At 44.5% G+C, this 18,516-nt stretch overlaps 1 protein-coding gene across 2 annotated transcripts in view; it reads right to left on the bottom strand.

Annotated features, from left to right (window-relative positions):
* Positions 1-18,293, bottom strand: part of DOCK5 (dedicator of cytokinesis 5) — a 235,806-nt gene extending 217,513 nt beyond the window's left edge. For both annotated transcript variants that reach the window (XM_050801968.1, XM_050801967.1), the window contains exon 1: positions 18,040-18,293. In XM_050801968.1, coding sequence (XP_050657925.1) covers positions 18,040-18,082 — 43 coding nt within the window. In that variant the 5' untranslated portion in view covers positions 18,083-18,293. The remainder of the gene's footprint in view (positions 1-18,039) is intronic.
* Between the last annotated feature and the right edge of the window lie 223 nt (positions 18,294-18,516).

Consider the following 18,516-nt stretch of genomic DNA (forward strand, 5'->3'; position numbering starts at 1 on the left):
AGGCAAGGTCTCATCACGTTGTATTGACTATGAAGTCGACAACTCCTGAAGTTACTTCTATGAAGTCTATAATTCATCCAAACACATGCTCTTAAAAAAATTGGCAAAGAATTCTCAGAACTGAAGCAGACAAATGAACATGGTATAAGTAACTATTTCTGCAAGAAAAACAAACAAACCCTCTAATCTTCCAAAAGTATAAAACCCTGTCACTCAAGGCTGTTGATAAAAGCAAGAAGATAAAGACATCTAAGATGAAGGAACACACGTTTCATTTTAGATATTTCTATTTCCTCCATCTGTATGTCTTGATAGGAGCAATTTTAGGAAGGCAGGACCACTGAGATGCTGTACTTTTCCTAAGGTTTTACAACTGTTAGCTAATGCCTCCACGACATGGAATTTTGTACCTTGAGTCCTAAAAGAAATTAAACCAAAAGTAAAGAGAGGGGAGAAAAAAGCAAATAAAAGAAAAAATCAGTATGTCCATATGTCCTCCCTGACAGACTCCAAACTGATCTTTAAAACTGAGTCTTTTGGGCAACAAATGACAGGCTCTCTGTTTTCCTGGTCTAAAATCTATCCCCCACGCCACCGCATTATATCAGAATCGAAAGGCCCCCAGAGGAGAGTGATACAGGGTTTGCTTCACAGAGTGAGCTATTTGTTTTTGAAATAAGTCATGTTGCCAAAATCGGAACTGAGCAAAGATACCCATTTCTCATTCAGGAAAGAAAATATAAGACAGATTCAAAATCTCCAAGGCTCTTGGCTTAATCACAGTTCAAACATGAAAAGAATTCTTCTGTAGCCTCAAACTATTTCTGAATTTGTGAGCTTACCAGTAGACCTCCCTGAAGCTATCAAACAATTTGAAAACATTCTTGAGCAGCAATTCTAATTCCGCCAAAGATAAACTGGATGCCACCCTCTGCCAAGCCATGTAAGGATCTTCTGAAAAATGACTCCAGTATATTCTATATGCAAGCAACTCTTTAATTCAAGAAGGTATCAGCCTTCTTTGTGTCAGGCTTTCAAGCACATAAGACAGTCATTCAGGATTCTGTCCTCAATGGATTCCTATCCCCAGATTCTATGATAATCTGGATGTTAAGACCAGAAATGGCTGGTAAAGAGCTACTGGGTCACACGTCCATGAATTCATGACACTGGAGATGTATTTTGTGGCACTCTTATCAAGCCAAAGAAAAGGAAAGCAGTCATTATGAATCCCTTCCTACTGCTTCTGTGTTTCTATAGACTCTTTATCTTACACAGTAGTCTCCTAGTGTCCCCTTCTGTGGCTTCAGGTACCCAAGGTCCAAAAATATTAAATAAAAATTCTCAAAAATAAACTGCCATGGTACTGCAGTGCTGGTGTTCAAGTCACCCTTATTTTACTTAATCATAGCCCCAAAATGCAAGGATGGTAATACTGGCATATTGTGTTTATTGTTCTTTTTTATTATTATTGTTGATAACCTCTTACTGTGCCTAATTTAGAAATTCAGCTTTATCATAGATATATTTGTATAGAAGAAACATCATATATACAAGCTTAGGTACTATGCCCAGTTTCAGGCATCCCCTGAGGATAAGGGGGACTACTGTGTGATCCTCACCACCATGCAGCCCAGCAAGCCCCTGGAACATAGAAGGTGCTGAGTGAACATGGGCTTCCTCAGAGCAGTGAGGTGGGTTAGCCGCAGTGAGTGGGGATTCACACGCAAGGTGGCGTGACTCAAAACATTCACATTAGTTTGTTGTGTGTGAATTCATTCATTCATTCCTCTTAGGATTCCAGGCTGTTCTAAGCCAGCGAGTGAGTACCACCCTAAAAGCACAGGATCAGAAGAAAGCAACAGTCCCATCACCCAGAGATCCCTTGGAATTCAAATATTTTCCAGGGGTGAGCACAGCGGCTCACACCTGTAATGCCAACACTTTCGGAGGCCGAGGCAGGTGGATTGCTTGAGGACAAGAGTTCAAGACCAGCCTGGCCAACATGGCGAAACCCTGTCTCTTCTAAATATACAAAAATTAGCTGGGGGGTGGGGGGTGTATGCCTGCAGTCACAGCTACTTGGGGAGGCTGAGGCAGGAGAATCACTTGAACCCGGGAGGCGGAGGTTGCAGTGAGCCAAGATCGCGCCACTGCGCTACAGCCTGGATGACAGAGTGAGACTCTGTCTCAAAGAGAAAAAAATATGTATATGTATGTGTGTGTGTGTGTGTGTATATATACACATTTTTTTTCCAGGAAGATTCTTGCAAGATAAGGCCATTTCTGGCCATAAGGCTCTAAAATCAAAAATATACTCAAATCTATTCTGAACTCTGAGGACAGGCTCTGAGCCAGCCAATATTAACTACTTGGTAATCAGTCCCACTCTGCAAACAAAGGCACCTGATTGCCAGGCAAGGGTACTGTCAGGGAGGCTGCGACTGAGCAAACTTTCAGATTGCGATCACGTACTGCCCACTGGACCAGGAAGTGTGCTAATCTTATTCCTTCCTTCTTACTTGGCTTAGAGCCTTATATGACTTCACAAGGTAAAGAGTAATAAAAGTTAGGAGACTTGGACTTCAAAAATCCCAGGCACAAGCAACTACTCTCCAAAACTTCACTCTGCAGCCGATAGCTCTTGCATCTACCTTGACGATTCTGATTTCAAGCATGGCTTGACTGCCCAGCTCCACAGCCTGCAGGACTAAAGGTAGTAAGCAGCGTTCTAATGTTAGCTTAACCTGTTGCCCTAAACAAGTCAACATCTGTATCTCAATCTTCTTCGGTAACTCAAACATATTTTTTTAAAGGCATGTATTAGTGAAACTGTTAGACTATAGAAATAATTATATATAAATGTTCTCTTTCATTATTGAAATACTTTGTTTTATGTATTGCTACACCCAGTGTTTTGTATGTCACGGGACTAAGTATTACCTTATCAAAATAATACAATTACATCATACTTTATTGTCTTTAAACAGAGAGAGTAGACGAAGCCTGAGGCTAATGGTTTATTCACCATGAAATAGCCATTTAGGCCGGGCACAGTGGCTCATGCCTGTAATCCCAGCATCTTGGGAGGCCGAGGTGGGCGGATCACCAGAGGTCAGGAGTTCCAGACCAGCCTGACAAAAATGATGAATCCCTGTCTCTACTAAAAATTCAAAAATCAGCCGGGCATGGTGGCATGCACCTGTAATCCCTGCTACTCAGGAGGCTGAGGCAGGAGAATCATTTGAACCCAGGAGGCGGGGGCTTCTGTGAGCCGAGATTGCGCCACTGGACTCCAGACTAGGCAACAAAGCAAGACTCTATCTCAAAAAAAAAAAAAAGAAGAAGAAGTAGGCATTTAGATCCTTAAACAACCAACAAATTAAGATTACAATTAATAAGATGTAATTATACGAGTTTTAAAAATTAGGATTATAAAGAGGTCAGACCAGCACAGGCATGTTTTATTTTGCCCTTTATTCAAGTAAAAATCTTGGATTTGGTTTTTGTTGATTAACAAAGAGATGGTCATAAGTAACTAACTGAATGGCAGAAAGCTAAATGTATTAAATTATAGAAGGTCTATTCTAAGGTCATGAAGATGTGCTCTTATGTTTTCTTCTAAGAGTTTTCACTGTTTTATCTTTCATACAGCTGGAATCAATTTTTTTATATGGTATTAGGAAGGGGTCCTGATACATTTTGTTCAGTATAAACAAACGACTCAGTACCATTTTTTGAAAAGATCATCCTTCAACCACTGCATGCCACTGCCACCTTTGTCAACTTTGTCTGTCACTGCGCCAGATTCTTTTTAATGGCTGCATAGTTTTCCATTGTATGCATGTGCTATAAATTACTAAATCCATCCCCAATCAGTCAACACTTGAGAGTTTCCATGTTTTTGGTATCAATAATGCTGTAATGAATAACCTTGTCCATGTATTATTCCCCACATGTGGAGTATATTTGTAACATAAACTCAGAGAAATGGAGTTGCTAAGTCAAAGGGTATGTGCATTTTTAATCAATACATGATAGAGATTATACCAATTTTAATTGGAATTTTCAAGTCACAATGAACTCCAAAGTATTATAAGCTACAGCACATTGCCATTTCAGTTACACCAAAGTTCCCAACATTTTTGGTCCTTAGGATTCTTTTCCAAAAGAATGTCATGTTATAAAAGACATCAAATGTTTAACAATGCTTCCGGTATCCACTGATTGAAAGTATATATAACCATATCAGTTCACAAAAATGTGCCTCAGTATTCTGCAAAATGTACATTAACAATCTAAAACAAGTCATGCAGTCACAAATGGATAGACAGGCCTTCTCTGCTTATGGTAAAGAACAAGGGCAACTTGCTGTTTACTTCTGTTCTGAAGGAAGCTCAAAGCTCAGCACCAGCACCAGCACCTCTGGTCCCACATGGATAGATATTGCCCCATTTCAGGAGTTTGCTCCTGATGGAGAACGACAGTGGTTGTCTCTGCATGAGAAGGGGCTGCATCTCCTCCTCTAGGGTAAAGCTGTCCACTCCCAGCAAAGAGAATAGAGCAGAAGTTGGCGGGCATGGTGGCTCATGCCTGTAATCCCAACACTTTGGGAAGCCAAGGCGGGAGGATCACCTGAGGTCAGGAACTCAAGACCAGCTTGGCCAACATGGTGAAACCCTGTCTCTACTAAAACACAAAAATTAGCCAGGTGTGGTGGCAAATGCTTATAATCCCATCTACTCCGGAGGCTGAGGCAGGAGAATTGCTTGAACACAGGAGGTGGAGGTTGCAGTGAGCTGAGATGGCGTCACTGCACTCCAGCCTGGACAACAAAGCAAGACTCCATCTCAAAAAAAAAAAAAAAAAAAAAAAAAAAGAATACAGCAGAAATGGAAGCTGAGGGAGAAGGTACTTACTCAAACTTTTCCTAAGTCTTCAGAAGATGGCATCACATTTTATTTGAAATACAGGTCTGAAAAAGTAGAAATGTTCTCTCACATCCAGGTTACTAATATAATAATCCTTTATTAGCAATACACGACCCTTTCTTCACTCCTTAAACTTTGCAAAACACAGTGATGTTCATTCTCAAATATGCCTGTGATATAGTGACAAAGCCACATTACTTATTAATTTTGCAACTGATATCACGTCAATACCACAGTGCTAAGGGCTGAAACCTTAGTGAGAAGTCAGTGGCCAAACCGTGGAACCCACAGTGTCACTTCCACTTTGCAGGCTCAAACCTCCCCAAACATACTTCCTTCCCAGAACTCTTAAAAAGGGGAAGGTATTTAACAGCTGAACCTTACTTATAACAAAACCTCCACCTGGAAAAAACCCAGGAGACACAGGAATCTTCCCCTTCAGATGGAGAGGGGAGAATTTACTCTTCGAACCTTTAAGGAGATCTGATTAACAAACCTCTCTCCAGAGCTGTAAATAAAGAGAAAGAGAGCAGCTAGAAGACAGCAAGTTGAAACAAAAATTTGCTACTAGCGGTGTGACTTTCAGATAAGTCATCTGATGTCTCTGGGGCTTTTTTTCTTCTGATAAAACAAGGGTGTTAACCAAGAGGTAATACTTACAAACTCCGGCTCTTAGTATCTTCTGATTCTACATACAAGAGGGCAAAACTGTTAGATTTTGACAACTGAGTCTTACCTATGACTTAGTTTTTTGTTTGTTTGTTTCTTTTTGAGATGGAGTCTCGCTCTGTTGTCCAGGCTGGAATGCAGTGGCACAATCTCAGCTCACTGCAACCTCTGCCTCCCGGGTTCAAGTGATTTTTGTGCCTCAGCCTCCTGCGTAGCTGAGATTACGGACACACACCACCGTGCCCAGCTAATTTTTGTATTTTTAGTCAAGATGGGGGTTTCACCATGTTGGCCAGGCTGGTCTCGAACTCCTGATCTCAGGTGATCCACCCACCTCAACTTCCCAAAGTACTGGGATCACAGGTGTGAACCACCATGTCTGGCCGTGACTTAGTCTTATACCTGGTCTCTGGCAGGGAAGACTGGGTCATGAGAGCCACATTGTTCCAGGATCACAGAAAGTACAAACCAAATACGATGCAACTTGTTGCAGGTACACAGGTAACAAACCCATCAGGAGGGTGCATTTTAATGCACCTCGGCTGAGTCAGCAAAGAGTTATTTTCAAGAGGGAATCAGTCTCCACTGCATTTTCCTTCCCTCAAGCAGCTTTAAAAGACAAAGACACGGCGCGGTGGCTCACGCCTGTAATCCCAGCACTTTGGGAGGCTGAGGTGGGCAGATCACGAGGTCAGGAGATCGAGACCATCCTGGCTAACACAGTGAAACCCCATCTCTACTGAAAACACAAAAAATTAGCTGGGTGTGGTGGCAGGCGCCTGTAGTCCCAGCTACTCAGGAGGCTGAGGCGGGAGAATGGAGTGAACCCAAGAGGTCAAGCTTGCAGTGAGCCAAGATTACGCCACTGCACTCCAGCCTGGGCAACAGATCGAGACTCTGTCTCAGGGAAAAGAAAAAAAAAAAAAGATTAGCTGGGCATGGTTGCACATGCATGTAGTCCCAGCTACTTGGGAGGCTGAGGCAGGAGAATCTCTTGAACTCAGGAGGTGGAGGTTGCAGTGAGCCGAAATCATCCCATTGTACTCCACCCTGGCAACAGAGCGAGACTCCCTCTCAAAACAATAATAACAATAATAATAAAAGACAAAGACATTCATGATCATTAGAGAGAGGGCATCTTTGGGGTCCAACTATCATCTGATGTGGACAGTGACAGGGTTTAATCAGCTATGGAAATATGAGAGCAAATGGCACATTTGGGAAAAGGTGGATAATGACCATGAACCCGTTCGAACAACAGTGGCTTTGCAATGGCACAGAGCTTTGTGAAAGACAAAGCCCACTTCTGTCTCTTGCTTGGGAAGTGGCTGCCAGCATTCACACAATCGTTTGAGTGAGCCCAGGCTCTGAGAGGACATGGCCCAAACATTACTTGGAAAAATACAATCAACATGCTCATCCGCATCTCTGCCTCAAAATAATTTCTCAAAAAACACTTTTATAAAGCTTGACAATAAAAAATCCATTATTCCTGAGGTATGCTGGTGTAGCTATAAATCAGTCAAAGGACTCCCAAAGGGCTTATTATGTCCTTTAATGTCCTCGGAGAGTAGGCATATTCTGGGTGTTTTTACCTGTTTGAGGAAGGGGAAAACGATTTTTCCTTCTACTAATTTTTTTTTTTTTTTTTTAATAATAGACAGGGTCTCACTATGTAGCCCAGGCTGGTCTCAAACTCCTGGGCTCAAGCAATCCTCCAGCCTCAGTCTCCTAAAGTGCTGGGATTACAGGTATGAGCCACTGTGCCCAGCCAAAATATTTAGTGAAGAACAAACTATGTGGTTCAATTCCACTCCAACTCATTCCAAAGAACTGGATTGTTCCTTTTTTAAAAATTCTTTTGAAAGTACCAAAATCTTTTATATGCATTGCATTATAATTATAATGTCATTGCATTGAATACAGCTGGAAATAGGCTAGAAGTTAGAAAACTTTGATTTATGGTAAAATTAAGTACAATGAGATTTGATTCCTTACATTCAAGCTCCACTGATGTGTCTCTTGAAATTTAGATGAAGAGAAAAACACAAATTAATTTATATTTTCAGCTAACATGATGGCTATATGACAGACAGACTAATGTTTGAGTAACCATGGCTTCAAACAGTATTCTAAATTACTTTTTCTTCTTCTTCAAATTACTTGTGATTTCTCAGACCTTTTCTTTAATTACTGAGTGTACAGTACATATGCTCTTTTTATAAGGAATCTCAACTCCTTGTATTGGAAATGGGAAATAACAGATAAATCTCAATGTCTTGTTTCTTCCATGAGATCGCACCTTCTTTCCTTTCCAATTTACGTGCTCAACACAGCACCAACCCAATGACTCAGAACCTCCTAAACCCTGTGCACCACATAGTCAAGCATTTTCTTTCCTGGTAGCCAAGTCTGCAATGCCCCTTCCTCCATAAAGCCTCCGTAAATAATAACCAAAAAATAAAAAAGCAAATCCCATCACTTCCATCTAATAATGCAGCATTTATGATTCTAGGTCCTCGCCCACCCCACAGGATTCACATAATCTCTTGCTTATGCAGTCTATTAAATCTATTTTCTCTATTACTTGAACATCCCTTTCTCTATGCCTTCGAATCTTCTCTCATGGGCAACACACATAGGGTGGTATTTTCCAAAGTGTAGGCAAAATCCTGCTGCTGGTAAGCAAGATGAATTTAAATAGATGATGGGGTCAGCATTCTTTTATTCACATAGCATATATTTACTGAGGACTTATTATGAGCCAGGTGCTATTCCAAGGGCTGGGGCATACCGATGAAAAAGAGTTCGTGTCCTCATAACTTTACATTCTAGTATGGGAGACAGACAGTAAACACTAACAAGTAAATAAAGGAAAAGGGCTAGACATTCTGAGGTGTCGGCAAGGAGGCGGGATCATGCAGCTAGGGTTCTTCTCAGAGAAGGCTCTCTCTAAGCAGGGATTATTTGAAGGAAGATCTGAATACGACCAGAGAACCGGACATCTAAAGATCTAGGGAAACACATTCCACAAGAGGGAGGGGCAAGTGCCAAGGTCCTGAGTCAAACTGAGCTTGGCAAGTTCAAAAACCAGAAATAAAGCTGGTGTGGCTGGAATGCAGAAGCGAAAGAGGTAGGCAGCAGGTCTGATCCCACAGGGCCTGGAGGGCATGACCAGGAACTTCAGTGTCATCCCAACTGCAATGGGAAAGTGGAAGCAGGGAGGTGGCAACGTCAAGTTCTTGCCTTTAAAAAGTTCCTCTTGGCTGGGCTTGGTGGTTCATGCCTGTAATTCCAGCACTTGTGAGGCTAAGGCGGGAGAATCACTTGAGACCAGGAGTTCAAGACCAGCCTGGGCGACAAAGCAAGACGCCCATCTTAAAAAAAAAAAAAAAAAAAAAAAGGTAAAGAGTCCAGTTAGAAGACCACTGCAGCTGGGCGTGGTGACTCATGCATGTAATCCCAGTACTTTGGGAGACCAAGGCAGGTGGATCACTTCAGGTCAAGAGTTCAAGATCAGATTGGTCAACATGGTGAAATGCCGTGTCTACTAAAAATACAAAAATTAGCCAGGTGTGGTGATGCAAACCTGTAGTCCCCGCTACTCGGGAGGCTGAGGCAGGAGAATCACTTGAACCCAGGAGGTGGAGGTTGCAGTGAGCCGAGAATGTGCCACTACACTCCGGTCTGGGTGACAGAGCGAGACTCTGTCTCCAAAAGAAAAAAAATAAATAAATACCATTGCAGTAGCCCTGCAGAAGCTAATGCAGGCTTGCGTTGAAATGGAAACATCAGGAGCGATAATCTGAGCACGTATTTTGGAGGAAGGGCTGAACTTGATGACAGATGGAATGCGGGGTGACTTAGTGTTCTGCCTGGGCCACTGGACAGATAGCAAAGAACTGGGGAAAGTGCAGTTCTGAGGTTAGAGAGGATCCAAACTTCCGTCCTGGAAGCAGGGACTGCCTGTTAAAGCCACTGGGAGATGCCCAGTGAACAGCTGGATGTGATTCCAAAGCACAGGGAAGGGGTCTGGGGCTATCAATGTGGAAGGCTGCAGCAAATGAATGGGAGTGAGCCAGGGCGGGGGATGAGATCACTTGGTAGCAGGTAGATAAAGGAGACAGAAAAGCCAGCCAGGCTATGGCAAGACTTAAAAGTTCTGGCAAAGCGGAAGGAAGGCAGGGAGGAGGGATGGTGGGTATATAGGAGGAAAACCATGGAGAAATGGGATCAAAAGTCTAGAGAAAGTCTAGAGAAGAAAATGTTTCCAGAAGTAAAATCAACTGCATCCAATCTGTGAACAAAAACACCCATAGGGAATGGAAGTGATTCCATTTTCAATGATCTTTCACTTTTTTGAGATGAAATTGCTCTGTTACCCAGGCTGGAGTGTAGGGGTGTGATCTTGGCTCACTGCATCCTCCGCCTCCTGCACTCAAGCGATTCTCCTACCTCAGCCTCCCTAGTAGCTGCAATGACAGGTGTGCACCACCACACCTGGCTAATTTTTTTTTGCATTTTTAGTAGAGATGGGGTTTTGCCGTGTTGGCCAGGCTGGTCTCGAACTCCTGACCTCAGGTGATCCACCCGCCTCAGCCTCCCAAAGTGCTGGGATTACAGGCATGAGCCACCGCGCCCAGCTTCAATGATCGTTTTGTGGAACTACAGTAGATCCTCATTGTTGACAGGCTCCATATTTGTGAATTCACCTACTCACTAAAATGCATATGAAACCTTAAAACCAATACTCCTACACAAGTTCCTAGCTGAGAGTGAGCAAGGTGACGCTCTGCATTCTTGTTTCAGCTCGCATATTGTAAAGAAGTGTCTTTTTTGTGGTCTATTTACTGCCATATTTTACTTATTTTTGTGTTTTTTGTTGTTGTTGTTGTTGTTGTTTGTTTGTTTGTTTTTTTTGAGCAGGGTCTCACTCGCTCACTCAGGCTGGACTGCAGTGGCACAATCACAGCAAACTGCAGCCTTGACCTCCCCAGGCTCAGATGATCCTCCCACCTCAGTCTCCCAAGTAGCTGGGCCCACAACCACATGCCACCATGCCCAGCTATGTTTTGTATTTTTTTGTAGAGACGGGGTTGCACAATGTTGCCCAGGCTGGTCTCAAACTCCTGGTTTTATGGGAGCCTCTCGTTTCAGCCTCCCAAAATGCTGGGATTACAGGTGTGAACCACCACATTGGCCTCATGTTTGTGCTTTTTGCTGGTGATTTTGCTATTTAAAATGATCCCAAGCATAGTGCTACAGTGCTAAGTTCCTAAATGCAAAAAAAGCTGTAATGTGCCTTAAAAAAAATACACATTAGGTAAGTTTCTTCATTCAGGCATGAGTTACAGTGCTTTTTGCCATGAGCTCAATGTTAGTGAACCAACTATATATGTTAAATAAGATACCTTTAAACATGAACACACATAAAATAAGGTTATGTGTTGATTGGCTGATGAAAAGTTTGTGACCAGAGGCTCACAGGAACCCTGCCTCTCCCCGAGGAGCAACGGGTCAGTATTCACTAACTCAGTGTTCACTGTGACTAAACAGAACATAATTACCATGAAAAATGAGAATGGACACTATACCGAAGAGAAAGATTCCACTGGGCATCAGCTTCCTCCTTTTTTAATGAAGAAAAAGCAGGTCTGAGGCTCTAGGCTTGATAGCAGCAGTATCTAACCAGAATCTAATACACCGCTCTTATTTTTGTTGCTTTCACTTTTACAATTGTTTCTTTCCTACAGCAAGTAGTGGTAGAAATGTAAGGCTTTCTTTTTCAGTAACTGCTAAAATTAAAAAAAGAAAACAAGCAGACAATATGAAGAAAATATAACATAGCAAATAGTATAGGTTGAGCGTGGTGGCTGATGCCTGTAATCCCAACACTTTGGGAGGCCAAGGTGGGAGGATTGCTTCAGCCCAGGAGTCCAAGACCAGCCTGGGCAACATAGTGAGACCCCATGTCTACAAAAACAACAACAACAAAAATTAGCCAGGTATGGTAGTGTGTGTCTGCAGTTCCAGCTACTCCAGAGACTGAGGTGGGAGGATCACTTGAGCTCAGGAGGTCCAGGCAGCGGTGAGCTGAGATTGCACCACTGCACTCCAGCCTGGGTAACAGAGCAAGACCCTGTCTCCTAAAACAGAAAGAAAAAATACAGATGGAAATGGGTATGGCAATAGCCCTGAAGCTGCTACACAGTGGTACCTGGACATGACAAAACCAAGATGACGATGAACAAGTGGAACTTGGGAAATACAACATGGGATAAAGATTTTGTTTTTGGAGTGAGATTACATGGCCATGGATGAGAAACTCATCTTCTGCAAACCTTGTTTCCTTTATTCAGAAACAGGGGACAACAGCATCTCATATCACTGCCACCATAATTTAATGAAATATCAGGTAAAGCAGCTCAAATGTTTGTCTCAGAACCCTTTACTTGCTTAAAGTTACTGAGAACCCCCAAAGAGCTTCTGTCTATGTGGGTGACATCTATCACGACTTACCATATCAGAAGTTCAAACTGAAACATTAAAAAAGTATTTGGTACTTAATTTAAAATAACTATGATAAATCCAATACATGTTTATAAAAATACATATTTTCAATGAACAGAACTATTTTCTCAAACAAAAACACTTAGAAGTGTGGCTTTGTTTTGCATATTTGGAAGTCTCTTTAATGTCTGACTTCACTATAGGCAGCTGGGTCTTCATAGCTGCCTCTGCATTCCATCGGTGGCCATATCGCACTTTGCAAAGCCTCTGGAAAACTCCACAAGACACTAACAAGAGAATGAGAATGTAAACAGGCCGATAATGTCTTAGTATTATGGCAAAAAGGAAGTTTTAATTTCATGGACCACTCTCCCCCCCCCCCCCACACACACACACACACACATTCCGAAAGTGTCTCCAAGACACCACATGTCCCTGGAACATACTAAAATAAAGGGTTCAGAATGGTACCTCACAAGGGAAGTTCTCAGTGAATACTAATTCTCTTTTCCTTTTGTTCCTAGCCTCAATGTTGTTAAATCATGACCAAGTTAAGGCCAGGCCTTCTTCAGGTCATTATAATTACATAATATCCAGCACAGTGTTATGTGTAAAGAGGTGGTCAGCAAGTATCACTGTGTTGCTCAGATGGTACTGTAACTAATTAGCTATGTGATCCTCAGCCAAGGATACTTAATCTGTCAAATCCAGAGGATACACAGACTTGAATAAGAAAAAAAGTTACATCTCTATTTTCTGACATTCAGCACTTACTTTACGACTGTAACCAACAAACCATGATTGCACTAGTAGCGCCTGTGATACTGTCACCAATAAAAATCACAGGGATTTTTATATCATATTATGGTTACTGCAGATATCTTGAAAAATCATATGTGCTCATAACTAATTCAAAATTATGGTAGTTATTACACCTGTCACTAGATCTTGGTACTTCATGCATTAATAAAGAAGTACACATATTGCAATATCACGAACTTTGAAAAACATCTTCATAGCTGTATTTCAATACAGCTGTTTTCATTTTCAATCCTTTGTATTTTACTTAATTTTTATTTCTGCAGTGACTTGGAACTTTGTATCGTACCTTACGCAGTTAAAAACATTCTAAGAAAGGGGTCTGCTGGCTTAACCAGATTGCCAAGGATTCATGTGACCAAAAAGGCAAGAATCCTTGGTGTTAAGCAATTCACTTAATCTCTTCAGGCACCAAGTTCCTCTCTTTTAAAGGAAAGGATGCTTACTCCCTGAGGTCGCTCCCAGTTCTGCCACCCCAGCTATAGTCTATGGAATATGATATCCATAGTGGAGAAGAATCAGGTGGGAAACCACATACCTGAGGACATTAGCAGAAAGCATGATTCTGGGCCAGGCATGGTGGCTCACACCCGTAATCCCAGCACTATGGGAGGCCAAGGTGGGCGGATCACATGAGGTCAGGAGTTCCAGACCAGCCTGGCCAACATGGTGAAACTCCGTCTCTACTAAAAATATAAAAATTAGCCGGGCATGGTGGTGGGCGCCTGTAATCCCAGCTACTCAGGAGGCTGAGGCAGGAGAATTGCTTGAACCCAGGAGGTGGAGGCTGCAGTGAGCCAAGATTGAGCCACTGCACTCCAGCCTGCGTGACAGAGCGAGACCCCGTCTCAGAAGAAAAGAAAAAAAATCAGCCAGGCTCATGGCTCACTCCTGCAATCCCAGCAACTTGGGAGGCTAAAGGCTGGAGGATCACATGAGGCCAGGAGTTCCAGACCAGCCTGGACAATAGAGAGAGACCCCATCTTTAAAATAATTTTTTTAAAACTTAAAAAATCAAAAAACTTAAGCCAGGCATGGTGGTGCACACCTGCAGTTCCAGCAACTTGGAAGGCTGAGGTGGGAGGCTGCAGTGAGCCATGATCATGCTGTACTCTAGTCTGGGCTGTGGAGTGAGGCCCTGTCTCAAAAAAAAAAAAAAGAAAAGAAAAGAAAAACAAAAGCTTTGCAAAGAATCCATAGTCAATCTAATCGGGGGCTGTTCTTTACATAAACAGCTTGTGTGGAAGCAAACTTGAAAATAAATGTTTTTATAATCAGACTATTCTGGATATTTATCACTAATGTTTGCTTAAAAGTGTTTTATATCTTCATATGCTCAGACAGAAAAAAAAAAAACAGAGAGAGAGAAAACAGAAACAAAGAAAGAAAAAAGATGAGAAAAAAGCACATTTTCCACATCTCCAGGGAAGAACACTTAGCCACCGAGCACTTCACACAGGGGTACTAGAGCACCATCAGTTTAAAGAATCAAATGGATCAGTCACCTCACTTGATAACACACACAAACCATTGAGACCCACTTAATGCTAAAAGCCTGAGCCAACACTGCTGTTTAAGAACTAAGAAAGCCCAGACAGGCTGCATTTCAGTCCCTGTAGAAACGTCTAGGATACGTCGGGAACAGCCAAGAGTGGCACCAAGATAAAATATGACAGTAGCGACTGCCAGCTTCAGCAGGCACAATTCAAACTGAGCCCAAAGCTCTATCCTCACACAGAGAAGCTCTGCAGAGGCACACTTCTCTTACAGCACAACAGGCAAAGTCATAGCTAGCACGGAATAGTCATCCAAATGCTTCAACATGACTATTCTACGGTTTCTTCACCCAGAAACCAAATCTGTCCAGTAGACACTTAGAAAAGTCCAAAAAGCCAGTTTTCCCAACTATATTTAAGCAAGTCTGTCTGCTCCATGCTTCCTTGTTTTCTCAGCAGAATAGCTCATTCTCTTACTTGCAGAGATAAAGACAGAGTGGAGGCTCTCCCTTCCTCCATCTAACCAAACAAAATTAAACTCATATTGGGGTGAATGAGATGTTATGCCTAATGGGAAGAAAAAGAAGAGAAGAAAACCACATTCAATCACCAGAGAAGCTAGGTTACTGTGCTTTAGAACAGCACCCCAACATCAAGGACAAGCAGACTGAAGGTACCAATACCTGGTACACCCGTTGAGTGCTAGGTATACAAAACCATAATGGTCTGATTCACCGAACCCAAGGATGGCACAGTCCAGGAACTGTAAAGAAGAAGCATGAAGGTTTGGGACAGTCTGACAAATAGAAAATTTGAAGGAGAGAGTAGGAATGGATTTGAGCCCTCAAGGAAAGGTGAGCTGTCTGAGGCAGAGTCGGGAGGGCACTCCTGGCAGGGACAAGCACAATGGGAGCAAAGTCCCAAAGGAGGGACTCTGCAGGGTATATTGCACAACAGTGGGAAGGGCAGTTGGTCTGCATTGGAGAGCTAGTGAAAGAAGCCTTGAGAGATAATGCTGAAGATAGGCTGAACCAGATTGTAGGAACCTTGGAAGTCAGGCTCAGACTTTATCCTGTTGACCATGAGAGGCTTCCAAGCAGAGAGGTGACAGAAATGTAAGCAAGAAGGTGACAAAAAACAATGATGAGTTTTAGGAATAAGCAATGGACACTACTCTCTTCAGTTAATTTATCCTAACTGTGGGTCCTTTTGCCAAACCCAGACCAACCAGAATCTATGTCTGGTGAAATAAGTGTTCAGAATTATATCCTGGAGCAATTTTCCTAACACCTAGGCCCTGGAAATGCAATCCAAATATTTTACACACACACACACACAATTTCCACACATATTTCCATATACATATGTATATATATACACACACACACATTTTTGTTTTGTTTTGTTTTTGCTGTTTTTAGATCAGGTCTCACAGTATCACCCAGGCTGGAGTGCAGTGCTGTGATGGGGGCTTACTGCACCCTCAACCTCCCAGGCTCAAGCAATCCTCCCACCTCAGCCTCCTCAGTAGCTAGAACCACAGACTCAGGCAACCATGCCCGGCTACATTTTTTTCGTATTTATTGTAAAGACCCGTTTGCTATGTTGCTATGCTAGTTTCGAACTGTTGGGCTCAAGCAATCCGCCTGCCTCTGCCATTCAAATTGTTGGGATTATAGATGTGAGCCACCGCACCTGGCCCAAATATTTTTCTTGACCTGTAAGTGACACAGTAAACTGACTCCAGAACATGCAAACGAAAAATTAAAAACATATTATACTTGCTCCTAGGACTATGGCAATAAAAACCACATTTGTGAAACATGTTTACTTTACCCTCAACTCAACAGTTTTGAAAAGGGCTTTTAATCCTGTTAAAATTAGATTTGATAACATTGCCATAGTTATTAGGCATTGTTAAATATGCTTTCATCTAGGGGCCGGGTGAGGTGTCTCACGCCTGTAATCCCAACACTTTGGGAGGCAGAGGCAGGCGGATCACCTGAGGTCAGGAGTTTGAGATCAGCCTGGCCCACAGAGCTAAACCCGGTTTCTACTAAAAATACAAAATTAGCCAGGTGTGGTGATGCAAGCCTGTAATCCCAGCTACTCGGGGCGGGGGGCGGGGGCTGAGACAGGAGAATTGCTGGAACCCAGAGGCGGAGGTTGCAGTGAGCCGAGATTGCGCCACTACACTCCAGCCTGGGCAATAGAGTATGACTACCTCGTCAGTCAGTCCTTCTCAAAAACAAACCAACCAAAAAAAAAGAAGAGCCCTTTCCTGAGGTGCAGCTAAGGGAGAGACTAAGATTCTAAAAGCAACTTAAGAGCAAAAAAGAATACTTTTTGAACTGAGGGAAAACAAAGAATAATAAATATATAAGGGATCGCAACCTAAGAATAATGTAGTAATCATGAGACTGTTAAAAAACAAAACAAACAACAACAAAAAACCCTGACTCCTGGCCACAGAGTTGAAAAGCCCCTAGGCACGTAGAGTAGCTCTTAATTGAGACTGCACTTCACTAACCAGTGAGGTGAGGAAAAACAGGACTTCAGTAAGGGAGTAAAGTCAAAGATTAAATTACAAACAGGCCAAATGGACCTGAGAGGAAGTGATAAAATTCGCAACACACTCAGCTGTGTTTATTGTAGGGAATCACCCCAGGTCTAACGGCCACTGTAATCACCCCGCTCAGGGCAGAAGTCTTCCCACAGGCCCTCAATAACCTCAATCCTTGATAAAAAGCCAAAGGAGCCTGACTTTCCACCTGGGTCAAAACCCCCGCACATTCATTGTTTCGGAATCAAAGCACCACCACCAGCAACCCCCTGCGCACAACCCGGGGCTCTCCAGCACCGCTGTTCGTGATGCCAAGTGCCCAGCACGGGGTCTGGCACCGTTTCCTTAATAAAAATGTCCTCTTCTCGTCTCCAGGATAAAACTCAGGATCCGGAAGGCAGCGTTACACCCTCTCCAGCCAGGCTCCGTTAGGAGATGAGTGCGCACAAACAGCCCCAGGGGCCAGCCACCCCCTTCCCGTGCCACAACTTCCTGTCCCTTCCATCACTTCCACACCACGACTCTAGTTTCCATCCAGTTCACAACTGTCATCAAGATCCCAGGGTCTGGAGGAAAGGGGGCAGGGCGGCTCTCCACCCTCAACTCCTCACTTAAGGGGCGTCTGAGAAGAACCTACGAAAGTGGGGCCAGAAAGCACTGGGACCACGAGCACCAGCCCATGTGCCGACCCCGGGGGCCACCTACTCCCGGGTGAAACCCACGCTGGGCGCACGGGGGCGAGCCACACAGGCGCGCCCCCTCGCATTGACATTTCTCCGGTGTGAAGTGCCGGAGCTTGGGATGCAAGAGCGGGATTACTGTCCCGAAGCTCAACTGCACTTGGAAGCACTCGGCGTCCCCAAACCCTGGGCGACTTCCCCATCGGCGCTCCCTGGTCAGGGATCCGACCGCCCCCGAATCCCAGAGCTGCGCAGCCGGGCCGAGCCCCCGGCCGGGGTCCTCCGCCGGGCTCTGGGCAAACCTGGCAGGGCCGCTGTCCGCGAACTTGGCCGCGTGGGCCGGGCAGGGACCAGGTGGGGCGCGCACTCACCAACCCCGTACTTCTGCCTCTTGGTCGGGATCCAGCGGGCCATGGCGGCGACCTCGCCCCGCGGCGGCGGCGACTAAGGCTGCTACAGCTCCTCCGGCTCCGGCCGCCGCCGCGCCGCGCTCCTGCGTGCCCCGGGCGCTTCCGCCATGTTCCGCCAAACTTCGCTGGACTGCGCTGGCCGCCTCCCCGCCGCGCCGCCCGCGCCCGTGCCCGCGCCGCCAGCGGTCACCTGCTGGGCCGGGCTGCAGCGCAGCCTTGCGCGCCCCTCCCGGCGCCGCCCCGGCCCCTCCCGCCGGCCGCGCCCTCCGCCCGCCGGGGCCGCCTCCGAGCCGCGGGCGCCCGGCCTCTCCCGCCCGCGCCGCTTTCTGCGCTCTGCCGGGCGGGGACCGACTGCGGCTCCGCCTCGCGCGCTTCCCGGGAGCGGCTTCCCGGGCCGGCGGGACTTTGGCTCTGGCGGCGCTTTGCCTTTCCCCTGCC

This window comes from Macaca thibetana, chromosome 8, assembly GCF_024542745.1.
Source record: "Macaca thibetana thibetana isolate TM-01 chromosome 8, ASM2454274v1, whole genome shotgun sequence".
Taxonomy (NCBI): domain Eukaryota; kingdom Metazoa; phylum Chordata; class Mammalia; order Primates; family Cercopithecidae; genus Macaca; species Macaca thibetana.